This window comes from Muntiacus reevesi, chromosome 2, assembly GCF_963930625.1.
Source record: "Muntiacus reevesi chromosome 2, mMunRee1.1, whole genome shotgun sequence".
Lineage (NCBI taxonomy): Eukaryota > Metazoa > Chordata > Mammalia > Artiodactyla > Cervidae > Muntiacus > Muntiacus reevesi.
Genome location: NC_089250.1, coordinates 167124444 through 167148932, shown reverse-complemented (window position 1 = coordinate 167148932; position 24489 = coordinate 167124444). Strand labels below are relative to the sequence as shown.

The window sequence follows — 24489 nt, the reverse complement described above, 5'->3', positions numbered from 1 at the left end:
TAAGTATGTCCCCACCATTGCAAGGGACTTACTTATACTAAAAAATGATCATTTGCTATTTGTCTGAAATTCAGATAGAGTTAGAAGTCAGATTTTTGTTTTCTACATCTGGCAACACTGCATAGATCCTAATTTATTATCCACTGTCATAAACAGTGACTCTCAAAGAAAATTCCTCAGTGATGAAGGTTTTTTGGGATGAAGATGGAGGAGATCTCAGTCCAGCCCTTCCATATAATAAAAACAAATGTTCTATTTGAACAAAGTCCGAAAATGGAGCAGTAATAGATTGCCTCTATTGCACTTCTGATTGAACCAGGGCCAATACCTTTTTCCTCCTCGTGTGTGTGTGCTAAGTTGCTTTAGTCGTGTCTGACTCTTTGTGACCCCATGGACTGTAGCCCGCCAGGCTCCTCTGTCTCTGGGATTCTCCAGGCAGGAATACTGAAGCAGGTTGCCATTTCCTTCTCCAGGGGATCTTCCCGACCCAGGGATCGAATCCACATCTCTTATGTCTCCTGTATTGTAGGTGGGTTCTTTGCCACCTGGGTGTCACATACATCCATTTCCTCATATTTTCTCTCTTTGCTGTTGGTTTCTGTGTCATGTAGGTGGACCTGGGGTATATGTCTAGGAAGCCTTTTCCTCTCTTCCTGCTCTTCCTCACATCCCTTCCCCCACATGTGAGTGCCCACATCCAACTCTTCAAAGCCTGGTGTAGCTGGCACCCCTTTCGTGGAGGCTTCCTGGACATCTCAGCTGCATCTTGCTTCCTGATTTAGCTCTGGTTGCTCTTCAAGATATTATTCTTTCCTTCACTAGATTTTGTAATCCTTGAGGGCAGAGTCAAGTTTAATTTCAGGAAGGAACTCACATGATGAAAGTTGCGAGGAAATTGACACTCGGAAAAGCTTTCCTTCCTTCCTTCCTTCCTTCCTTCCTTCTCTGAGGGCTGCTTCTAATTGAGTGCTGCCACGTACTGGGTCTTTCCACAAGCCATCTCCTTGAATTTTCTCAACTAGTCTAGGGGTGAAGTACTATGTCCTCCATTGTTTACATTAGAAAGGCCCCACCTTTGTTGAAAGGCAGAGCTTGAACTGTCCTTAATTCACACGGAACATTGAAATGCTGTTGGCTGTTATCCAACATGACCTACCAACATGCCACTCTGAAGAGGAGAAGACAAATCTCCAGTGGGTGTGTGTGATCAGCCTCTACTCTTAGGGGAGGAGTTTGGCTGACTCGGCAGTTGTTTCTTTGTTTTGGAAATAAACCTGTTTAATATTCTTAATTCATAGTTGTGCATACACAAATTAGAAAAAAGTAGACCCGTTAAAAATGACCAAATAGAATGGATAAACACCAGTCCTGCTGTATAGCCCAGGGAACTATATTCAATATCCTCTAATAAACCATAATGGAAAAGAATGTTTTTTAATGGCAATAGCTATGAACAAATAATCCTCAAAGTAAAAGAAGAAAATAACTGAAAAAATATGAAAAAGTTCAACCTCAGTGACAAATAAATGCACATTGAAATGACAAAGAAATATATGTTTTTTTCTTTATCAATGGACATATATTTTTATAGGGCTTTTTCTTTATAATATTTGTCTACTGAGTTGTCATCTTGCCACGGCCTGGTCATTGCTGAATGGATGGGGAACAGTCCTAGTTCAGATCCAGAAAGGCAGGAGGCACCTCTGCGCACCCTCCATTCTTCACCTGCCTCCATCAGTCCAGGGTGGCCACGGAAAGCTGTGTCTCCTCTTCTTGACTCAACTGGCCATGCTGGGTGACCAGAAATAGCAACAGGGAAAGACAGAACCAGTTCCCGGAGTTGTTGGCAGCCCTCTCACAGTGGTGGCGCTTGGGTGACGATCAGTGCTAATTTCACAGAGAATGGAAAGCCTGTGAAGAATAATGAATGCATCATTTGTGTGAATTTTAAACAAAGGCAATAACGCTCGCTTCCCAGGTGGCGCTAGTGACAAAGAACCCATCTGCCAATGCAGGAAACTTAAGAGACGCGGGTTCGGTCCCTGGGTCGGAAAGATCCACTGGAGAAGGAAATGGCAACCCACTCCACTATTCTTGCCTGGAGAATCCTGTGGACAAAGGAGCCTGGCGGGCTACAGTCCACAGGATCACAAAGATTCGGATGCAACTGAAGTGACTTCACATGCCAGGACGCTCAGTACATCTGCTCTCATAAGAAACTTGATGGCCAGCAAAGGATGGGTGAGTTCTCTCACCTGTGAGATTATGTCAGAATAAAGCTGGGTGTTGTTGAGAGGAAATTGTTGAAAGGTTCCTCAGCTGAACAGTTTTCTTTACTTCTTTGGCTTTACCTGTGTGAGGTGAAGTATGGACTTAAAGACAGATAAGCACATTGTTCAGTTTCGAGAACTGAGAGCAGAAGTATTTTTAATCAAAATTATTAAATGCCATTCTGATTCATTCTAGATGCCTAGCCAGTACTTGTCAAATCACATAGAACTGAAACTTTCTGGAATGCAAGATTTCAATCCTATGTCATAATCATTTGGGATTGGACACGACTGAGCGACTGAACTGAACTGATAACTATTTAAATTAGGGACCTCCCAAATTCAATGGACAGAGTCAACAATGAGATAATTAAAGTCATAGAAATCAGTACCTGCGTTCAGACAGCCACACTTGCCCCTTGGTCCTTAGGACTTAGGCAGGTGCTGTCTAACTTATCAACCCCGTCCTCACCCTCCTTCCAGCCCAGGCCTCCCTCTCTCACCCTGCTCCTCCCTCCCCTGCTCCCCCCACCCCGTACACTCTGGCTTGAGTCGCAGAATCCGCACAGTTGAATTCCCAGCAGGTGGAGAAGTGAAGAGGAGACAGGGGATGTGGTCCTCAGTGTTGCGTTTTGGAATTCAGAATATATTTTCTCATAAACACACGTGGGATTTAAGTCTAGAAACTCTTCCCTGAGTGACAACTTAGAGCATGGTTTTCATAAAGAAAATGAAGTGTTTCTAAAGGATGGTATGAGAGTCAAGCAAGTTGTAATTTCACAAGTGTTGGTGAGCCCGCCTTCGAGAACTCAGCGAGTCTGTAGAAAGTGCGCTCAAGTTCAAATAATCAGCCTGTGCTCAAGACCTCTGTGGGCAGCTGCCCTCGCTGGGATTCAGTGCTCCCTTGCTTAGCACGGCAGGTACACACTCTTGAGTAGACAAGGAAATGTTAGGCTTCCGTGATGACAATTTCTGTTCTCGTCCTTCAGTTCTCTGTTCTGATCTTAATTTGGCTTTTCAAGGGAGGTTTCCTGCTGGGGAGAAAAGGAACCCAGTGCTTTAGATGCGGGTTCTTGGCTGACTTGCCAGTTCTTTTCCATTACAAGTAAGTTGAAATTCTGGCTTATAAAAAAGGCTCGCATGGATTTGGGTCTGTGCATAAACCTGCGAGGAGCGAGATGATGCTGGGCAAGCTAAAACTCAGTCACCCATCAGAGCCTCTGAGATGAGAACCACACCCCCGCACCCACCCTGCCATCAGTATGATCCCAAGGTCGTGAGAACTTGTTATTCATTTGGTCATAACTCATTAGCCAAATACTTGTCTGAGTATGAAGATAGAACACTGAATTTGATAAATAAGGCCCTTGTGTGCTAAGCCGCTCAATTGGGTCTGACTCTTTGCGATCCCACAGATGGTAGCCTATCAGGCTCCTCTGTCCATGGGGATTCTCCAGGCAAGAATACTGGAGTGGGTTACCATGCCCTCCTCCTGGGGATCTTCCTCACCCAGGGATCTAACCCAAGTCCTCCCGCATTGCAGGCAGATTCTTTACCAATTGAGCCGTTCAACAAGGCCCCTACCACTTGCCATTTTAGATTTGGGAGTGGGATAGTGGAAAGAAAATGATAAAATGAGTTTGGATGCTTGTAAGTACCATTAAAGGAACAGAATAGGATGATGGGCTGGAGAGAAATGTGGGGTAGAAGGAAGGCTCTGAGGTCGGGCAACCCCTCTGAGGTGCTAACATTTGAGCTGAGATGTAAGTAATGAGATCTGAGGGCCAGCAGAGGTTTGAAAGTAGGGTATTCTCAGCAGGAGGAACAGCAAACACCAAGGACACGAAGTCAGACATAGTTGGACATATGATGGGTCAGAGGGGTGGTCAGTGTGGTCACAGCAGAGCTGGCAAGATGGAACTCTCAGGGGTTGGGGTTCCAGAACTCGTAGGACTCGGGAAGGAATCTGAATTTTGTGCGAAGTGTTTCCTGGACAGAGTGATGTTTGTTTATCACATGGCGTGGCTGGAGCATAGATCCGAGTACTTGGCTGTCTGGGTGGCTTCGTAGTCTTTTGGACCAGAGGCAAATTTCTTAACTTCTCGGCGCCTCAGCCTTTTCATCTACTAAATGACGATAAACACCCAAGGGTCATTATGAAGTTTAAACAGGTGAAACTTAGAATGGGGTTTGGTGCACAACACTTGCATCACTGGGACTTCCCCGGTGTCTCAGCGGTAAAGAATCCACCTGCCAATGCAGGAGATGCAGGTCTGATCCCAGGGTTGGGAAGATCCCCTGGAGAAGGGAATGGCAACCCACTCCAGTATTCTTGCCTGGGAAATCGCATGGACAGAGGAGTCTGGTGGGCTATCGTCCATGGGGTCGCAAAAGAGACATAACTTATCAACTAAACAACAACAACTTGTTTAATTAGTGTTCACTGTTGTCATCTAGAAAGTTTACTAATTATGGGATCTATGCTCAGCATTGCATTTTGCCCCATGAATAGTTCTTATGTATACCTTCTTCTCCAGTCTTCACATACTGTATCATCCAGCAGAGAATTTTTCCAAAATGAATCAGATTTTTTCTACATAAATTCCTATGATGTCTTTCTACTGCCCTCCAAATGAAACCCAAATGCTACCTTGGAAAGCCCAGCATGATCTAGGCCTTGTCTACCCTCTATACTTCAGCTCACACCTTTGTCCATGCCATTTCTTACTTCATTTTAGCCATACTGATCCTTTCTGCTCTAGAACACGCTAAGCTGTCTCCTGCATTAAGACCTTTGTGTTCACACTCTCTTGATGGAGAACCCTGCCATAGCCTTTTGCTCCTATCAAATGTATCCTGTCCTTTGAGATTGGAGTAGAGGGAGCTTCAGGTGATGAGGCTACCAAGAAGGATTCAGCTAAAAAGTAGGAGAGTTCTGAGAAAACAGAAGAAAACAAAAAGCATAAAATACCCAGCCAGAGTTGTTGAATGTGAGTGATTAAAAAAAAACAACGACATGTTAAAGATGTTGCCCAGCCATGTGATATAGGAAGTGGTGAATGGTGGTGACTCTGGCAAGACATGAATGATGGCCAATGTTTTGTTTTCTGACTGGGGGACGGAATGTAGCCTTTGGTTTTTAAACATGCTGAGTTTGAGATGATGATGGTGACAAAACATTGAAATTAGTGTCCGGTAGATACTGTATTATAAACTGCACTTGGGTGAACTGGCCAGATGGAAAAATACTGATTTGGGCAACATCAATTTAAAAATTAATGAGTTCTCTCAGGAACAGTAAGAGGAGGGTGGGAAGATGTCCAAGAGCTGAGACTTGGGGGACGTTCAAGTCCCCCAAGGGAGGCGGGAGAAAGCAATATGAGTGGAGAAAGCAAGATCTGGCTGAAGAAGTAGAAGAAAACCAGAGCCCCCAAGTGCTGCCAAGTTGGGGGTGTGTTTCAGCAGAAAGGGGCTTCCCTGGTGGCTCAGATGGTAAGGAATCTGCCTGCAGTGCAGGAGACCTGAGTTCGATTCCTGGATTGGGAAGATCCTCTAGAGAAGGGAATGGCAGCCCACTCCAGGATTCTTGCCTGGAGAATCCCATGGGCAGAGGAGCCTGGCAGGCTACAGTCCATGGGGTTGCAAAGAGTTGGACACGACTGAGTGACTTTCTGCAGAAGGTGGCCCATGATGACAATGATACAGCAAGGATGTTAGCACCATTAGAAAGTCCACGGTCTTTAGTGTAGATGCCAAATGGCTGCTCAATCATCATTGTTTAATTCCATCTAATACTTACTTACCTACACAGTAGTGAAGGGAACAAATATGTTTCTGTTCCTATCTTTTTGTTCTCCACTTCCAAAAGTTGCTCCTGTGGTAAGATTTTAATAATTGATTCCATTTTCCCCTTACATCATTGTTTGAAAATTTTGACCCCCATCCTCCACCATCCAACATATTACAAATAAATTCTTACAGCATCTCTTTGTCCCTGTGATGAAGGACAAAGTGAATGAATGCATATGAAATGCAGAGGGGCTTGGGTTTTGTTATTAATTCTGCCATTTATTATTGGGAAACATTAGAAATAACCAGTATAAATTCTTAGCGCAGTCTTGCCATTTATGAAATAGGACTTGCACTAGTTTACAATGACCAGTAAAGGAGTCTAAAATATAAGTTAATGTTGTAAATGGTTTTGCAGATAGGAGACACTTTAGGCATGAAAAGTTATTTTTATGTGTAGTAGAGACAACTTGCGCTTGGGGTATTAATCCATTTGAAACATTTATGGGAAGCAATAACTAGCTTTCTTTGAATTTTGAAATGACGTATAAAACATCTTTTCAAAATTATAATTGTTTCATAGTACTTGATTGCTTTTATTTCCAAACGGGCTATGTCCTCTAACGTGCCCAAGGCAGTGAATCTGCAATGCCAGGAAAGCTGGTAAGAAAGTAAAACATCATAAATCAGTTGGTTTGTCATCATGAGTTCAAATGATTGATTTTTAAATTCTTTTTGTACATCATAGAAGTAATGTGTCTGTTTGTAGAAAAATCAGAGATATGTAAAAACATGAAGAAGAAACACACTGAACTCTCAGCCCTAACACTCAGAGAAAAAAACCTACAAGAGCATTTTAGTGTATTTCTTTCCAAAGATTGGTTAAAACAAAGCAAAAGCAAAATCTAAGCTAAATGACACCCACCTACCCTTTGCACCCATGATGCCTGTTGACCCTCTCACCAGCCTTCAGCAGTGGACAATGGTCCATAGTCTTCCTGGACACCTAGAGGATTTGTGTATCAGGGAGGGCACGAGACTAGCCCCAGAGCATCCATGTGGCCTCTGGGGGGTGCACAAAATACTGACTCTTCTGACTGAAAATACTGCAGCTGCTTCTGTTCCGTCAGGCTGTATCTTGATAATTTAGCCTTCCAGTGTGGATAGCTCCAACCATAGGCTCTGAGCAAACCTGGTTCTGTTTCAACATCCTTTCATCAAAGTATCTATGTGACTGTCACTTGGTGTAACCTCCCTAAACCAACTTTTCACTTCTGTCCTATTTCAGAGTCTTGTAGCCGATAACCAGAAAAAAGGTGACGTTTTTATAGCAACTTGTTTCTGTGTTCTGAAGACTTCTCAGGGTGTATTTCAAGGGGCCTTTCCGCTGCTTAAGGGTCAACTGCTTTTGCATACTCTGCCTTTTTATACTCTAGGAAACCTTGTCAGTTAACTGCTTTATGCCTTTCACGTGACCGCAGTTACTGCATCTTTCCTCCATCTGAACAACCAGCATTGTTAGAAGAGAGATGAAGGTAGAGACTCCACTTGGCTGGAATTTGGAGCCATCAGTGATAACAGCCATCCATCTCTGAGCCCTTTGATACTGAACTGCTCTAGAATGATGTGCAGTCTTCTTGCAAGATGCAGACTAAGTCTTCAAATGATGATTAATAGACTTTATTTGAAAGGACTGTTTCATATTTATAAGAAGATAGGGAAGAGTATAGAGAGTTCCCCTAGACCCCATAGGCTTCTGTGGAGGCTCAGCGGTAAAGAAACCACCTGCGGTGCAAGAGCTGCAGGAGACCCGGGTTCGATCCCTGGGTCGGGAAGATCCCCTGGAGAAGGAAATGGCGACCCACTCCAGTCTTCTGGCCGGGAAATCCCATGGACAGAGGAGCCTGGTGGGCTACAGTCCATAGGGTTGCAAACAGTCAGACGCAACTGAAGCAACTTGGCGTGTGTACACCTACACCCCGTAACTAGTTCCCCCTCTCATTATGTTACCTGAGAACTATAGAATTGTTAAAATTAATGAACCAATATTGACATAATGTCTTTGACGCCAATCTCCTTACTTTTGACCCAACATTCCTTTTCCGTTCCTCAATCCCAGGCGGGAGTCCTCAACACATTTAGTCGCTATGTCTCCTTCACCTCCTTTTCGCTGTGACAGTTTCTCAGACTGTCCTTGTTTTTGATGACCGTGACAGTTTTGAGGTGTGCTGGCCAAATATAATATAGGATGACCTGAATTGGCATTTGTCTCAGGGTTAGATCGATCAGAGGTAAAGTGTCATTTTCATAATATCTGATGAAGAGTACCTACCAACAACAGGACTGTGACGCCGACCTTGATCATCTGGCTGACATAGTGTTTTTTCACTGTAAAGTTACTCTTTTTAAGATAAACTTTTGCCATGGTTCTTTTGAACATCCTTGAGCTATACCATTTAAAAATAATCACACCCCTAATTATCACCCTTGGAGTTTGCAGACGAAATGAGAGAGTGATGTTGTTATTTGACTTAGACTATAGACAGGAATCTGAACCAAGGAAATACATTTGTCCTTTATGGGAACATTGCCATCACATTCCCCTGGACCAAGACCCTGCTTAATCAAACCTATGAGATTTTCTTTAGCTCTCTGGGATTACAAAAAATGCTTCGTGAGTTTCCAGGACCTTGTTCTCAGATTCTTTTGCAGTTCGTAATGGTGGTCTCAGTTTTTGCCCCCACCTAGGTTTTCTAGGGACTGTTTATCTTAATTCTCTTTTTGGTACCTCAGGTTATTTTATCTTAATTCTCTTTTTGGTATACCTCAGATTAATCCTCTACTCTTAGGTTCGTGTTGGCATTGATAGTGACTTTGCTTTAAAGCCAGAACTCTAGGTTAGTGTTTTAAGTTTCATCTTGGCTAGTAGCCTTATCAGAGGTTGTTTTCCCACTGGCTCACTGGGCAACTTGAATGGATACCTCCCAAGCACCTTAACCCCCGCATATTCTAATGACAGGCATGGAGGTGTCATCTTTACACTGTTAGCGTGTTTGGTTGGAGACACACTGCCTACAAGTCTGTAACCTTGGATTCAGACATCCTAGACTGATTTTATGCATTAAGCTTTTCAGAAGCCCTTTGTTCTGACTTGGTTGAGCTTCCTTAACCCCATGAGAATCAGGCCTTCCCAGATGGTGCTAGTGGTAAAGAACCCACCTGCCAATTCAGGAGACGAGATGTGAGATCGATCCCTGGGTCAGGAAGATCCCCTGGAGGAGGGCATGGCAGTTCTCTGCAGTATTCTTGCCTGGGAAATCCCAAGGACAGAGGAGCCTGGCGGGCTATAGTCCATAGGGTCGCAGAGAGTAGGACACGACTGAAGTAACTTAGCAAGCCAGTGTGCAACCCTATGGGAATTATGAGGGGAGAGAATGTTATTCCCTATTTTGTAGAGGGTAGCACCTTAGATGCAGTCTTTGATCGAGGGCAGTAAATCAAAGAGGAGTCAAGACCAGGGCCAGGTCTTGTGGCTTGAAGATGTTTATTGTTCAGGATCTCAAGACCCTGTCAATCTCTGCCGCAAGGAAGCGGAAGCCCTTAGGTGGGCAGCAGAGTGGTCTGGATGACCCTTGGTAAGCCAGGCCAGGGAGGCTTGGGCAGATGGAACAGGAAGGAAGCAAGGCTTCCGTGGGTAGCCAGGCTCTGGGTGACTCACATGGGGAGGATCTGAAGGTACTAAAGGCGATGTCTTTATTGCTGGCTTTTCCAAGACCTTAAAAGCCATTGCTGCAAAGATTCTTGCTTAAGGAACTAGGTCTATAACTTCCCTCTTCACCAGCCATAATCAAGTCTGAAGATGACAAACTCAGACAAGCATAGCACATGCATATCTCACGGGAAAGCAGCACGGATTGTCACAGAAGATAATTGTGGTAGAAACCTAAATATCTGATATACTTCTTTCTGCTGTGAGACTGAAGCAAACCGGCCATTTTATCAAAAGGACAGTCCGTGTATCTGGTTACTCAGCAGAAAGAAAGCTAGAAGTTCCTCCCCAAGATAAGCTAGTCACATTTTTTTATTTAGTCAACTGAGTTTTGTTGATGCCCAAATATTGGCAAAAACAAAATGTATGCAAACTGTATGTTTTCTAAGGTCATATTTTTTCCCCTGGGTTTCTAGGGCTTGAATGTGCAGCCTGCTTTTATGGTTTGTCAACAAGATCACTCCATAAAATACATTCTGATATCTCACAGCTGTGTATAATTTATTCTGTCTATCCATGCAGCACAAATAAAAATTTTATTTGCATCATCTAAAAGAAATACCAGTGTATAAATACTTAAGCAAAGCTCATAAGAAACCATCCTCTGACTGCATATACTGCTGGGGGCATGTTGTGCAACCAATTAAAAAGCTGAGAGATGGCTTCATTATCCATGTATATAGATAGTAAATACTGTCCTCAGCAAATAATGTTGTTATTCAATTTCTTTAAAAGGTTGCACAACATTCTACAAGTACTGGCACAGTCTGCCTTTCAGTTCTCTTTGGAATATTTAGAAATAAAGCCTCTTAGAGGGGGAAAAAATCAGTCCCAAAGGACTTCTTTTGGAATAAGATGTTGGAATATGTAGGTAAAAAGGGAAGTGTTCAATGGTTGAAACATTTTGCCTTCAGCAGAGTAAATAACTGTCGCTTCTCCTAAGCGCCTGGGAAGTAAAAGGTCCAGGGGACTAATACGTTCTTTATATTTGGTTTGTGCAGCTTCAGTTTGATTATTGAAGAGGAAACCCCACGAAGGCCTCCCTTCTCCCCACAAAATCAAGGATGCAGGCTTACTGCCTCTCCTGGTCCCCCACAGGCTAAGGAGACCTGGACTTCATGGCACTTCTCCTTTCTTCTAAGACAGTCCCCAACACTTTTGGCACCAGGGACTAGTTTTATGGAAGACAATTTTTCCATGGCCTAGGGTGTGGCGGAGGTTTCAGGATGACTCAAGCACATTACATTTATTGTGCTCTTTGCCGTGAGCTTAGTCGCTCAGTCGTGTCCAACTCTTTGCGACTCCATGAACCGTAGCCCACCAGGCTCCTCTGTCCGTGGAATTCTCCAGGCAAGAATACTGGAATGGGTTGCCATTTCCTTCTCCCGGGGATCTTTTCCACCCAGGGATCGAACCTGCATCTCCTGCATTGTCAGATGTATTCTTGAACTGCTGAGCCATCAGGGAAGCCCCACTATGCACTTTCTTTCTATTCTAATGCTGCTGCGGTCTATGGCCCAGAGGTTGGACCCCTGTTCTAAGACAGGCAGCTTCTCAGTGAGTCCTATTATATTCAAAGAGTTTTTCTCTAAGTCTCTGAGGCCTGGAGGATAACCTTCCAGGCCTGTGAGCATCACGGCTGGGATACCCATGGAAACTATCCCGTCTTCCCTAAGGCGGCTGGGTGGTGAGCAGGACTCCAAGTTTAGATTTATCCAGCCTTGGGGCATTTGAATTTGTGATTAAGTACTCAATTTAACAATTCACTTGTGTTGGAAACTTAACTGACTAAACTTCCAGGAGTAACTTATAATCAACTTGGTTTGTTTATGTAGAGGGAATTTTAAAATGCTTGCACTCACTCTCTGAACAGTTTAACTTGACTTTCCAGAGGATTAAACTGTTGGCCTGGGTAGCTCTTTGGCACGTGGCATGGTTTTCAATGGTTGAGGGGCAAGTTCAGGCGCATCTGCCATTTTCACTCTGTAATTGCGGGTATTTCAAATCCTTCTTAATCCACTTCAGACAACACACCAGCGCTCTTTCAGGATGTGTTCTGTTAGTTGCACTCTTAGTCCACCTCTGCAGAAACTGTGTAACTGGATCAGAACTCACTTTGTTTCAGGAACTTCTAACGTGGAAATCCCATTGAGGGTCCTGAGCATGAGACCTGGGGCTTGGCAAAGCTTAGAGAAGGATCTTGATGAAACCAGGTGGTGTTCTTCATGCTTCCTGTGTATTATCCACCTTGCGCCTCCCTGCCCTCTGCCTCATTTTATGGAAAAGAAAAACCCTTGATGACCCACTGCCAATGTGTTCTTCCCCCGGCCCTGGGTAGGGCTGGAAGTTTCTCATCTTCCATGCTTCCCGTCCCAACAATGCAGGCTCTTGCCCCTGTCCATCGAAGTAGTAGCCTTCCCCACCAACTCCCACCACCTTGTTTTTCTCATTACATTTTTATTTTGAAATCATTTTAGATTTGTAGAAGAGTTACAAGGACATCACGGGGTGCCCCCCTAGCCCTGTTGTTTCAGGGTCCTGGTTACTGTGTGCAATCATCTTATTTGTCCAGTCATCTCTCACCCAATGTAAGAGTATAGGTCACGAGGGCAGCTTGATCTGCGACCCTCTCTTAGATGCCCAGGATGGAGAGAACCGAGTGTTCTGGGGTGGGGGGAGCTGTATTTAAGAGATGAGGGTCCCAACAGTGTAGGCAGAGGGGGCTCGCTCCAGGTAACACGAGGGCTGAGGCAGAAAGAGCGGGCTATTTAAGTGGAAGACATCAGATCTAGAAGGCCCGTCACAAGGCAGGCAGTTAACAGATAGTTGGTGAATGAATGAGTGAATGAATGAGCTAGTAAGTGGGTCAACAGCCGGGCCAGGACCAAAGCTAATACGTAGTCAGGATGCTACTGATGTTGGGGATGTCTTACTCCAAACCCCTGCTTGGAGTGACTCAGCACTCTTGGAGCACATTGAAGATCATGAAATCAAGCCGGTGGATGAAGCTCATTTATTCAAGGTCTCTGAGCCATCATGGACTGCCTCCTCTTCAGCCAGGAAAGACTTCTGATGAATTTCATGCTGATAACCACTCCTTGCTCATATCCCGCCCTCCACCAGATGTCCACAGATGTCATCACCTGGAGCCGGCCCTTCCGCCTGCACAGCTGGAAACCTCATCTCCCAGACATGGGCTCATCCCAGCCCTGAGACCACAAGCCCATGTCTCCTGGTCCCTTGGTCCTCTCTCTCCCTCTCCCGCCCCAGGTGGCCAAGGGGCCCAGCTCACCCCCTTTGCCACTGGCCATAGTCCCAACGTGCAGGTCATCCCTGGTCCCTTGGCACTCAACGATTGGGAGTTTTAAATGCTCTGTGACCAGCTTGAGAATTTTCCAGGGAGGCTGTGTCAGACAGTTAATACTCAAGTACAATAGTAATCCTTTTGTAACCTGAATATAACTGCAGACTTCCACACTGAGAATGATAAAATGGTGTGGATTGAAAGGTATTTGGAGAACTGTAAAATGTCTAGGATTAAAATTTCAATACCATTTGTGCCCAATAAATGTGAACTCTTTAGTAACTTGAAACTGTGCTATTATGACTCAGGTCTGAAAATTATGAGTCCTGGTTGAAGAAATGGGAATAACATGTGAGGGAATCAACTCCCATCCTTTACCTTGAGGGGCAGACTGTGGTTGCCGCAAATAGCAGGAGTGTGACCTCATAGGGGAGCTGGCCTGGAGAAATTACCGTATTTGTTAAGAAAGTGATATACTCTCCAGAAGAGAAAAATGTTATACTTTCCATTAGGGTTGTTTATGGAAATGGGGCTGCATTGAACCTGTGTCAGTATATTAACTGGTTCGACAGGACCCCAGGAAACAAGATCACATAATAGTTGACTGAATGATTGACTTTTTTTTTTACATGAACCAGTCTAGTCAGTCCAAACTGACAAATTAATTTTGTCTACAGAATCATTCCCTGAAGCCCATAAAATTAGCCCCCATAAGTACAGAGAGCAGAGTTGGCTTTGTATTTAACTGATTCGCTGAGACTTAAGTAAATGGATTTAATCTTAACACAGCTAAAGCCTTGAGACTTTTAATAGAGCTGATCTTAAGCAAAGGATTAATTCATCATTTAAAAAGTCATGGCTCGTGGATTTTTGTTGCTTGTCGAAGGACAGAATTATATACTTTGATGATGGTGATCACCCAGCACGTGCCACAGGGCTTGAAGGGGGGAAAGAATTAGCTCTTATTTGCTTTAAGTTACAAAAATTTTTGGTCTGATTGACAGTGAATTAATTAGTTTTAACACTCAATTATGATATACTAGATGATGGTATTTGCCTGGCCTTATTCAACTTGCAAGTATTTTCATTGAGACATTGGTGTCATACTTCTGATGCCAAACTCTTCCAAGCTGGAATAAGCATAGGGTTTTTCTTTGTGTTACAGGGGTGAACTTGGAACACCAATTTGTGCCTTCCATGCAACAGGCTGGGACGAGCAACGGGGGAGGAACCTATGAAGTGGCCAGTGTCTCTCTTTTGAATGGAGATCCGTGGAACCCAATGAAGAATGCAGACTCAGAGGTCAGTTTTTCACTCTTTCCTCCTTGGCTTTTCAGTGATTGGAGTTTAAAACTCACAGTACTGCATTCGTATTCTTTTATTCAAGTTTTGTCTTTAACTGCTTTAATCCCAACTTTATCCTTCCTTACAAAGTGAAATCTTCATTATTAAGAAGATGAAATACAAATTGATTTCGACGTGACGGTTCTGATGAGGGTCTCAGCTCTGTTTGCATCCATGGAAAGTTATTTTTTTCAAACACACACCAAGGATAACATTTCCAGATATGCAACTTCCAGCTCATTTTACTTGAGTGCTGGATATTTTTCTATATTCACATCTACTTATCAATATTTTGGTTTTATCAGTCAATTATTGGTAGAAACATTTTAATGCAACTTTTTTTAAGTTTGTAATGAGTTTTAATGTACTTTGATGCTGCAATTACTTCAATACGTGTTTGATTTGAGTCTTCTGTGATGTAAAAGAATACTATAAAATAATCAAAATATTAGTGGTTAAATTTAATATTTTGATGAGTTTTGTCTGACAAATCTACATGACTTTCTTAAATTTCAGAACTTGTTGGAATAGTTGGAAAGCGATAAAATCTATAGAAATATGAGCTCTTTGGAGAGATCATACAGATGGCTTTGTCCTTGTGTTATGTGGAACTATTTTTAGATTATTTTTTATAATAGAAAACAGATTTTTTTTTAAAAAAAGAGCAGTTGAGACTGTGAAAATCCTCTGTAGTGTTCTGGAAGTGCTGCAGTGGGCCACCTTTATGTCTGTAACGATAGTATGATTTATGTTTTATTATTGCCAACCTTTTTGGCACCAGGGCCCAATTTTGTGGAAGGCAATTTGGTGGGAGGGGTGGGGACAGGGATGGTTTTGAGGTGATTCAAGTGCATTTACTGTGTGCTTTATTTCTATTATTATTATCTCAGCTCCACTTCAGATCATCAGGCAGTAGCTTTAGAGGCTGGGGGCCCCTGATTCACCTCATTATTTCATTTTCTAAGGAGACTTTCAGCTGAACGTGAACATTCAGAAAGGTTGGGTTAAAGGATCCAAAGGCCAGATCTAAACTTTTTCAGTATTTCTATTTCATGGGGACTGTCACAGACTGAATCTACAAAGTGCAAGCCAATCACAGTGTCTCTGATGCTGTTTCCTGGAAGAAAAACCTAGGAAAAACCTAGAAAATCTCATCATGCTACTAATTTGCAAAATTAGAAATGATCTGATAGGTTCAGAAAAAGAGAAGTGTACTATTTTTGTAAAGTATGTATTTAAAATGTTGATAGGCACTAATTAATGATATAAGAATATGAAGCCATCTAAAGTTACTTGGGTGGTGGAAGCTTTTATGGGAGATCTCCTTGGTGGTATGGTTGCCAGATTTAGCAACTGAAAGTACAGAATGCCCCATTAAACTTGGACTTAGACAAACAGTGGATGTTTTTTCGGCATAAGTCTGTCCCATGCAAGATTTGGGGTATTGCTGTTTATCAAAATCCAGATTTAACTGGTGTCCTGTGTTTTATCTGGCAACCTTCCTTGGAGGGTATCAGAGCAACGTGCTGATGAAGGTTCTCAGCAGGCCTCTGGAAGGGACCGGTGCAGGTTGGCTCTAGTTTCTGACCTCCAGCTTCATCCTTCCTGCCAGCCAGCCACCTGGCAGACCTCAAGAGACATGCTGGAGGGGGCATTGGCTGCCCCCCCCACCTTGGCCAAGCGTACAACCTGAGGACCGGGCGCCACCTGCACCATCTTTGTAGAACAATAGAAGAGACCACTGTTGTTGCCTCACTGTCCCAACTCCTCCAGGACGAGAGTCGTGTGGGTAGTAGGTATATGTGTTGTTGTTCAGTTGCTGTCGTGTCTGCCTCTTTTGTGACCCCATGGACGGTAGCCCTCCAGGCTCCTCTGCCCACGAGATTTCCCAGGCAAGAAGACTGGAGTGGGTTGCCATTTACTTCTCCAGGGGGTCTTCCTGACCCAGGGAAGTAGGCACATACCTACTGCCTAAAATAGCTCCAGGTTACTGACATTGTTTAAGGGAACAGGGACCTAGGTGATTTGGGGGCCAGCATCTTGTCGTAATGCCGTGAAGTTCGCGTCAATGTGTGGCTCGTGGAGTCAGCATCATGCCTCTGTAATGACCACACGTGCCTTTATTTGGTGGATAACCATCAAGGCCCTGCAGGAAAAGGGGTTTGTGTATGAGCATGCCCTCATTCTCCACAGGGTAGATGTGTGTGTTTGTTGTGGGGATAGGGAGTCTGCCAAATGGTGTGTATGTCTACATCTTTCCTTGTTATCAAAACAACCATCCACGTTGACATTTTAAACTGCATTCACAGAGTGTATCTTTACGCGTGCAGAACATAACTCACTTCACGTATATATTTTGCTGTGCAACTCTGCCTGCTGCACCTTAGAATGTAGGCATTTAGATTTGCATCCTTGCTTTCCTGCTCCCCATCTTATTCCTTGCTCCCTTGCTTCCTTCTGTTCAGCCAGCCTTTGCCCATTTGACTTAACTGATTTGAGGATAGGCCCAGGCATTTTGGCTTCCCCGGTGGCTCAGATGGTAAAGAATCCACCTGTAATGCAGGACACCTGGGCTGGATCCCTGGGTCAGGAAGATCCCCTGGAGGAGGGCATGGTAACCCACTTCAGTATTCTGGCCAGGAGAATCCCCATGGACAGAGGAGCCTGGTGGGCTCACAATGTGCTGGAAACGACTGAGCTAAAAACAGCACCAGGCATCTTCCTTTCTGTAGTGTGCTCCCAGGTGATTCTAATGAGCACCCGGGGGACTTCCCTGGCGGTCCAGTGGCTAAGACCCCACCTTCTCAATGCAGGAGGCCCAAGTTTGACCCCTGGTTAGGGAACTAGATGCCGTGTATGGCAGCTGAGAGTTTGCATGCTTCAACTGAGAATTGTGTGACACAGCTGAAGACTCTGTGAGACCAGGCACAAATAAATAAATGAAAAAAAATTTAAAAATAATGAGCACACAGGTTTAGAATCACAGTATTCGTGAAAACTGCTGCTGCGTCCAGCACTGGAGAGCCGGTGAACTTGATTCAACTGATTTCAAGTTACTTCAGCTTGATTCAGGAAAAGGTACTCAGATTCTCTCTCTCTCTCTCCTTCTTTCTGTCTCTTTCTCATCTGTGATGAACATATAGATGAGTGGGATATTATTACGTCCTTTACAAATCAAGTGCCAAGCCAGCCCCGCCACTGCTCCTGTAGCTGAAGGACTGGAGGAGTGGGAAGGCACCTGACCTCGTGTGCCTTGTAGGCGCCCCAGCATTTGGTTTGCTTGCTTACTGCTGTTTTGGTCTGTAACATGAGTACAAGCTTATCTGCTTTTCCTCCCTCTTAGGGTCACGGTAAGAATGAAATTAAACGATGTCTGTGAGAATACACTGGAAACTAAAAACTACCACCCCGATGTAAGGTGATACTGAGAGTTTAAAGTATCTGTAGGGACCAATCTCCAATTTCACGTCTTGAAAAAAGTGAACTCTGGGTCCAGGGAAGACGTATCAAGATGCAGTTGCTCCTGAATTGACCTCAGTGGAGCTCAGCCTTTGAATGCTCCAGGAAATTTCCAATTTCTAGCTTTCTCGCATGAGAATGAAATGATGGAAATAGTACGTGAAATGGAAAATAAAAAGGCAAGGGGATTAGAACGTGAAACCGAAGCTTCCCGTAGCATATTGAGAGTCTGAAATATCAAGTAGCAGCTAATTAAAACAGCAGAGGTAATGTCTGCTGCATAGACTTCCGTTTGCTTTGTTTCCTGGCTGAGAAAACCAAGTCCTGTTTTTTTTTTTGCTCAAATAGCCATCCCGTTTCACCCTGAGGCAGCAGACCTCTTCTGGGAGGGGTGCTCACACCCCTGCCACCCGTCCTCTGCGTCCCTTGGTAGCAGCTTCTGCTCCCGACACTTCATCACGACGGCTCTTGCCAAGGTCCCAGGTGGCCTCCCGGCCTCTGCAGGCGGTGCGTGCTTCTCACTCTTTATCTGATCTCGACACTGGTTCCCTCTGCTTTGAAATGCTCGCTTCCTTTGGCTCCCGAGACCCTGTGCGCTATTGTTCACTCTCATGTGTTTTTAATTCTTGCTCATGACTCCTCTTCTTGGCTTTGTCCCTCAACTGTCAGTTTCCGCTGAGTCTCTTCCTCGGCACATTTCTGACTAAGGACTCCCGCTGGCCTTGTCATTCCCTCCAGTGGCCTCACTGTCCACCTGTGGCAGGAGGGGCCAGTGAAAGTGCAGGTCGCTCAGTCGTGTCCAACTCTTTGTGACCGCATGGACTATACAGTCCATGGAATTCTCCAGGCCAGAATACTGGAGTGGGTAGCCTTTCCCTTCTCCAACAGATCTTCCCGACCCAGGAATCAGACCGGGGTCTCCTGCATTGCAGGCTGATTCTTTACCAACTGAGCTATCAGGGAAGCCTGGAGGGGCCATCGGAATCAGTGACCCAACTACAGGCATCAGAGCAGGGTGGACTATTGGATTTTCAGTTCAGGAACACTGGAGGATGATGGTGGGGGGATCAGACCCAGGCTACCGGTCGTAGGAGCCCACGTATGGTGGTGACGTGAACGGTAGCAGCAGTCGCTCCGACGAGCTGTGACCTGGGTCTGATCCCCTCACCATCATCCTCCAGTGTTCATGGACTGCAAATCCAATAGTCTGCCTGCTCTGATGTCTGTGATTGGGTCACTGGCTTCCAATGGATTTTAGGCAGCTCCAGCCAGAAGTTCCCAGTTACGTCAGTGCATTATTATGTTCCAATATGGACACAGCCTCCCATCCATGTTCCCCACTTTAGTAGCCCAGGGAAATAAGATTGTCATCCCCCACCCCCTCAAGTCACGAGACTGACGACTTCCTTCAGAAGCTTCTCTCGGCATCTGCCTCAGGTTCCCTCCCTTGATACCCAGGATGATGTACAGACTGGGTCAGCCTGACTCGAGGCTCGCCTCCCACCTCCGAGCCATCCTGCTCGTCTGCAGCAGCCCGTGGCCTAAATGTCATGCTCTTTCCCGCCGTGCTCGGCATTTGCTCTGTCCCCGCCCGCTGTGTCTTACTTACTCCTGAGGCCCCAGCTCAGCCCTCACCTTCTCTGTGCAGCCCCTTCTGACCTCCCCAGCCGCGTTTGTTCCCCCCCGGGTCTTGGTCCTCAGCAGTCGTCTCCGTGATGTGCAGACACTCCATGCACACTAAGCCTGGGGACGTGGTGGAGACTGATGCTGCAGACACATCACTTTAAACCACACATCCATCCTCTTGATTTGCCGAGGAGCCGGGGACCAGGGCAGGGGCCATGAGGGGTGAGCACTGTATGCTGTTTCCTCCTTCCCTCCACCTGAAACAGGGCAAGTCTCTGGCTGTTTGAAACTGAGTCTATTCTTCAGTTGGATGTCTTTAAAGAGCAGGGACCCCAAAATGAGTCAACTTAACGCTGCGTTAAGTCAACCCAGCAGCGTTCAGGAGAGAAGAAATGGCCCCATTGAACTTGCACAAATGCATGAAAACCATAAGGTATTTGCAAGATTAATGTTGACCCTGACTGGGGTACCCCCTCACCTCCATGCTGGTTTTAGACCCTAACTCTGGCGTTGGGACTCAGCTCTTTGGCACGGCTCATACTGTGCCGTCATCACTAGTTTATAGTTTTGCTTCTCCCGCCAGCCTGGGCCCTCTCTGAGGGTGATGTTCTCCGCGTTTGTCCTTCCTTGCCCCTTGGTGCCGCGCGTGGCACCCAGTGAGGATACGGAATGTTTGTTGAGGGCTCTGAGCCTTCCTCTGTGTCTGGGAACCGGGTCACTCACTGGCGTGGGGGTGCCTCCTGCTACAGAAGGTAGAAGGGACAGAAGTCAACTTTTGCATTTTATTCAAATGCCCAGAGGTTCCTGGGGCCCCTTTCCACTTCTGCAGAGGGTTTGCAAACCACTCTTGGAAAACCTGGACTTTTCAGACATTGCTGACCTGTTTCAGCAAGTTTGCTGTTCAGTCGCCCAGTTGTGTCTGACTCTGCAACCCCACGGACTGCAGCATGCCAGGCCTCCCTGTCCCTCACTGTCCCGAAGTTTGCCCAGGTTTATGTTCACTGCATCAGTGATGCCATCCAGCCATCTCATCCTCTGACACCCTCTTCTCCTGCTCTCAATCTTTCCCAGCATCAGGGACTTTTCTGATGCATCGGCTGCTTGCATTAGCAAGTTTAGGTGCTTGTAAATCATCTGGAGGTCTTACATAGCTTGGAAGAATGCGACATTTTCCACTTTTGTGGCTGCTTATGTCTTAACAACTCCCCCCATGCGCCATTCTGTTCCAGGGTTCACATGGCTAGCCTTGTAGACAATGAGTTTCCTCTGCTCGAAGGGGGCATTCTGGTCGTTACAGGAGTTGCTGCAGGCCGGCCTGTGGCGCCCGAGCTTGACTGTGTAAGCTCGATGGTTAGCCTTCTGACTTATGGAACATGGAGCTTCCTTTAGCTTATAAGCCAGCTGACAGTGCTTCCTCTTAGGAATGTGAAAGTGAAAGTGAAGACGCTCAGTCGTGTCCGACTCTTTGCGACCCCATGGACTGTAGCCTACTGGGGTCCTCCGTCCATAGAGTTTTCCAGGCAAGAGTACTGGAATGGGTTGCCACATCCTTCTCCGGGGGACCTTCCCGATGCAGGGATCGAACCCCGGTCTCCCGCATTGCAGGCTGACGCTTTACCATCTGAGCCACCAGGGAAGCCCCTTTAGGAATGTAATTTTTAATAAAATACCTACTGTGAAACTCCTCAAAAGAAATGTGTACTAGGGCTTCCTTAGTGGCTCAGTGGCAAAGAATCCACCTACCAATGCAGGGGGTACAGGTTCAACCCCTGGTCTGGGAGGATCCTACCTGCCATAGGACAATGAACCAGAGAGCCAGGGCCCTAGAGTCCATGAACCGCAACCCCTGAGCCCACACACCTAGAGCCTGAGCTCCACAACGAGAGAAACCACTGCAGTGAGAAGCGTGTGCACCACAACGAGAAGGCCCGTGCACCGCAATGAAGATCCAGTGTGGCCATAAATGTAAAAATATATATAGATACGTATACCCAGTGGCTCCAAAGCTGGAACGTTGTTTCCAGACTGTATGGTCTCCTGGGATGGTTTATTCTCCACCTTCCTGTACCCTCATCCCTCTCTCTCTCTTTTTTTTTAATTTTAAAAAAAAATCTCTTTTTTTTAAACCTGGCTGTGCCATTAGGGATCTTAGTTCCCCAACCAGGAATTGAACCCCTGCCCTCACCACGTTGGGAGCTCCGAGTCCTAACCACTGGACCGTCGGGAAAGTCCCATCCCCATCTCTTATCTCCCACTGGCCTCCCCGCAGCCCCACCCCTTGCCGACAGTCCCCAGGAGCCGTGTCTGGCACACAGGGAGGCCGCTCTTCGGGCCGCGTGTGACCTACCCAGCCAAGACTGCACCCACCTTCTGGGAGAGATGTTAGTGGGGTACTGGCGGGCACCCTTTTATCTTTGGGAACTCAGCTGTTGTTTAGACTTGATAGCACGCGGAGTGGAAAAACCAGAAGCTTTGGAACGTACAGAGACGGCTTCAGACCCCCGCAGAGCCTCTGCCTTGCCGTGGGATGCCGGACCCGTGGCTGGCCCTAGCTGAGTCTGTCTCGCCGTTCGTAAAGGGGGTGACGATGGTGACCCTGCTGCCTGACAGCACCCTCGTTGTGCTCAGGAGAGCTCAGCCACACCCCTTTCCCCTCATTCCTGCCGGCCTTTCTGCTGCCACTGGGGCTGGTTGTGCATCAGTCCTCTGTGTGTAGGGGAAAGCGGCCGCCGCTGTGTGTTATAGGGTGTTCAGCAGCTGCTCTGGTCTTTACCCAGGAGATGTCAGTAGCTCCCTCCTTCCCAGCCAAGTCAACTGAAAACGGCTGGGGCGTGGGGAGGAGGCGTAGTTATGACCCCTGCCCTTGGGGACAGCTGAGAAGGGTGAGGATACAGTTACTGAGAACCTTTGCTTTGGATGGGGCCAGACCAAAACTTGGCGAACTTTTTTTTTGATAGTTATAATAGAGAATATTTAAATTTTTTTGATCGTTGTAATAATTATTATTTGTTTGAATTGGGGTAGAGTTGGTTTACAGTGTTGTGTTAGTTTATGCTGCTCAACAAAGTGAAGCAGCTACATGTGTACAGATATGCCCTCCCTCTTGGGTCCCTGTTTTAATGAAGAGTAACTATTCAGCTGTGTGGGCCCCCCAATCTCCGTCACAGATAATGCAACTTTACTTCTATAGCTTAAAGGGTAGAAGCAGCCAGGGATATTAAGTAAACCAGGGTTTCCGGTTGTGTTCCAATAAAACTTATTTGTGGATATGCCCTGGTGGCTCAGCAGTAAAGAATCGTCCTGCCAATCCAAGGAGACACAAGAGACGCAGGTCTGGTCCCTAGATCGGGACGATCCCCTGGAGCAGGGCATGGCAACGCACCTCAGTGTTGTTGCCTGGAGAATCCCGTGGACAGAGGAGCCTGGCGGGCTACAGTCCATGGGGTCGCAAAGAGTCGGACACAACTGCAGTGACTTAGCACGTAGCACTCACGCACATGGACATTGTAATTTGAATTTTATAATGTTCATGTGTCATGAAATATTCTTCTCTTATTCGTATTTTCTTAGTCATTAAGAAATGTGTATTTTTGAGGTTAATCCTTTGTCTGTTGCTTCGTTTGCTATTATTTTCTCCCAATCTGAGGGCTGTTTTCACCTTACTTATAGTTTCCTTTGTTGTGCAAAAGCTTTTAAGTTTCATTAGGTCCCATTTGTTTATTTTTGCTTTTATTTCCAATATTCTGGGAGGTGGATCATAGAGGATCCTGCTGTGATTCATGTCGGAGAGTGTTTTGCCTATGTTCTCCTCTAGGAGTTTTATAGTTTCTGGTCTTACATTTAGATCTTTAATCCATTTTAAGTTTATTTTTGTGTATGGTGTTAGAAAGTGTTCTAGTTTCATTCTTTTACAAGTGGTTGACCAGTTTTCCCAGCACCACTTGTTAAAGAGGTTGTCTTTTTTCCATTGTATATCCTTGCCTCCTTTGTTAAAGATAAGGTGATAAAAATAAATGAAAAAAAAAAAAAAAAGAAATGTGAAACCCGTTCTTAGCTCACAGGCAGTGGGCTGGACATGGTCCTCGGACTGTAGTTGGCGACCCCCGGGCTAGACGTACCCCAGACACGTCAAGCGCCCCCGGTGCACTTTGTAGGTGAAGAAGCAGGGACTCAGTAAGAACGTGAAGTGACAGGGCTGACAGCTAGACTCTGACGTCTAGTCTTCCCATGGCGCTCGACTGCCTCCCAGAAAATCTGCAGCTTTCTTTGCCTTGTGCACTGTCAGGACGGGTTCATAAATCTGGACTCCAGAGGCGAAGTCTCGGCTCAGAGGGACGGTGTGGGGAGGTCTGACCAGTGCTTCCCCCAGCCATCAGCCCTGCCCTCCAGGGAGCTCTGCCTTCCCTCATCCGCATGTGAGGGCTCTGGCCCCGCTCCCGAGGCCTTTCCTGCTCACCCGTCCTCTTTGGTCAGCAAGCAAAGAGGAGGAGGCAAGCCAGCATCCTGCGCTCCGCTGCTGCAAATCCTCCTGTTGGATTTGCGCCACGCGTCAAGGCGGGCTCTGGGCTTCATCTCCACCCTGCTCTCCACAAACGTAGTTATTTCTCATGACCTCTTGGCAAGGCCTTACTAGCACTTCCCAAAAAGTTGTCTATTGAATCAGGTCTCCCTGCAGTCTCTGCAACTTTTTTTTCTTTTCCTCAAATGTGTAGTGTCATCAGAGAATGGGGTTCTTAAAAATTAGATAATGCTAGGAGATAGGGTGTTTTGTTTAAAAAGACAGAGGTTATTATATACATATATATATATATATTTATAATCCTTTGGGTAAGACTCTTCATGTTTGACTGATGTGTTGGACATATTTGAAATTAAGAAAAAAAGGAGTGGGATGAATTCTGTTTTCGGTTTTTTATCCATTCAACCAA

The 24489-nt window shown here is 45.7% G+C and overlaps 1 protein-coding gene across 2 annotated transcripts in view; it reads left to right on the top strand.

Annotated features, from left to right (window-relative positions):
- ADAM12 (ADAM metallopeptidase domain 12) overlaps nt 1–24489 on the top strand; it is a 383818-nt gene that overhangs the window by 37032 nt on the left and 322297 nt on the right. For both annotated transcript variants that reach the window (XR_010661569.1, XM_065923533.1), the window contains exon 2: nt 14298–14434. Coding sequence is in view for 1 of the 2 variants with exons in the window: in XM_065923533.1 (XP_065779605.1) it covers nt 14298–14434 (137 nt within the window). In the remaining variant the exon portion in view is untranslated. The remainder of the gene's footprint in view (nt 1–14297; nt 14435–24489) is intronic.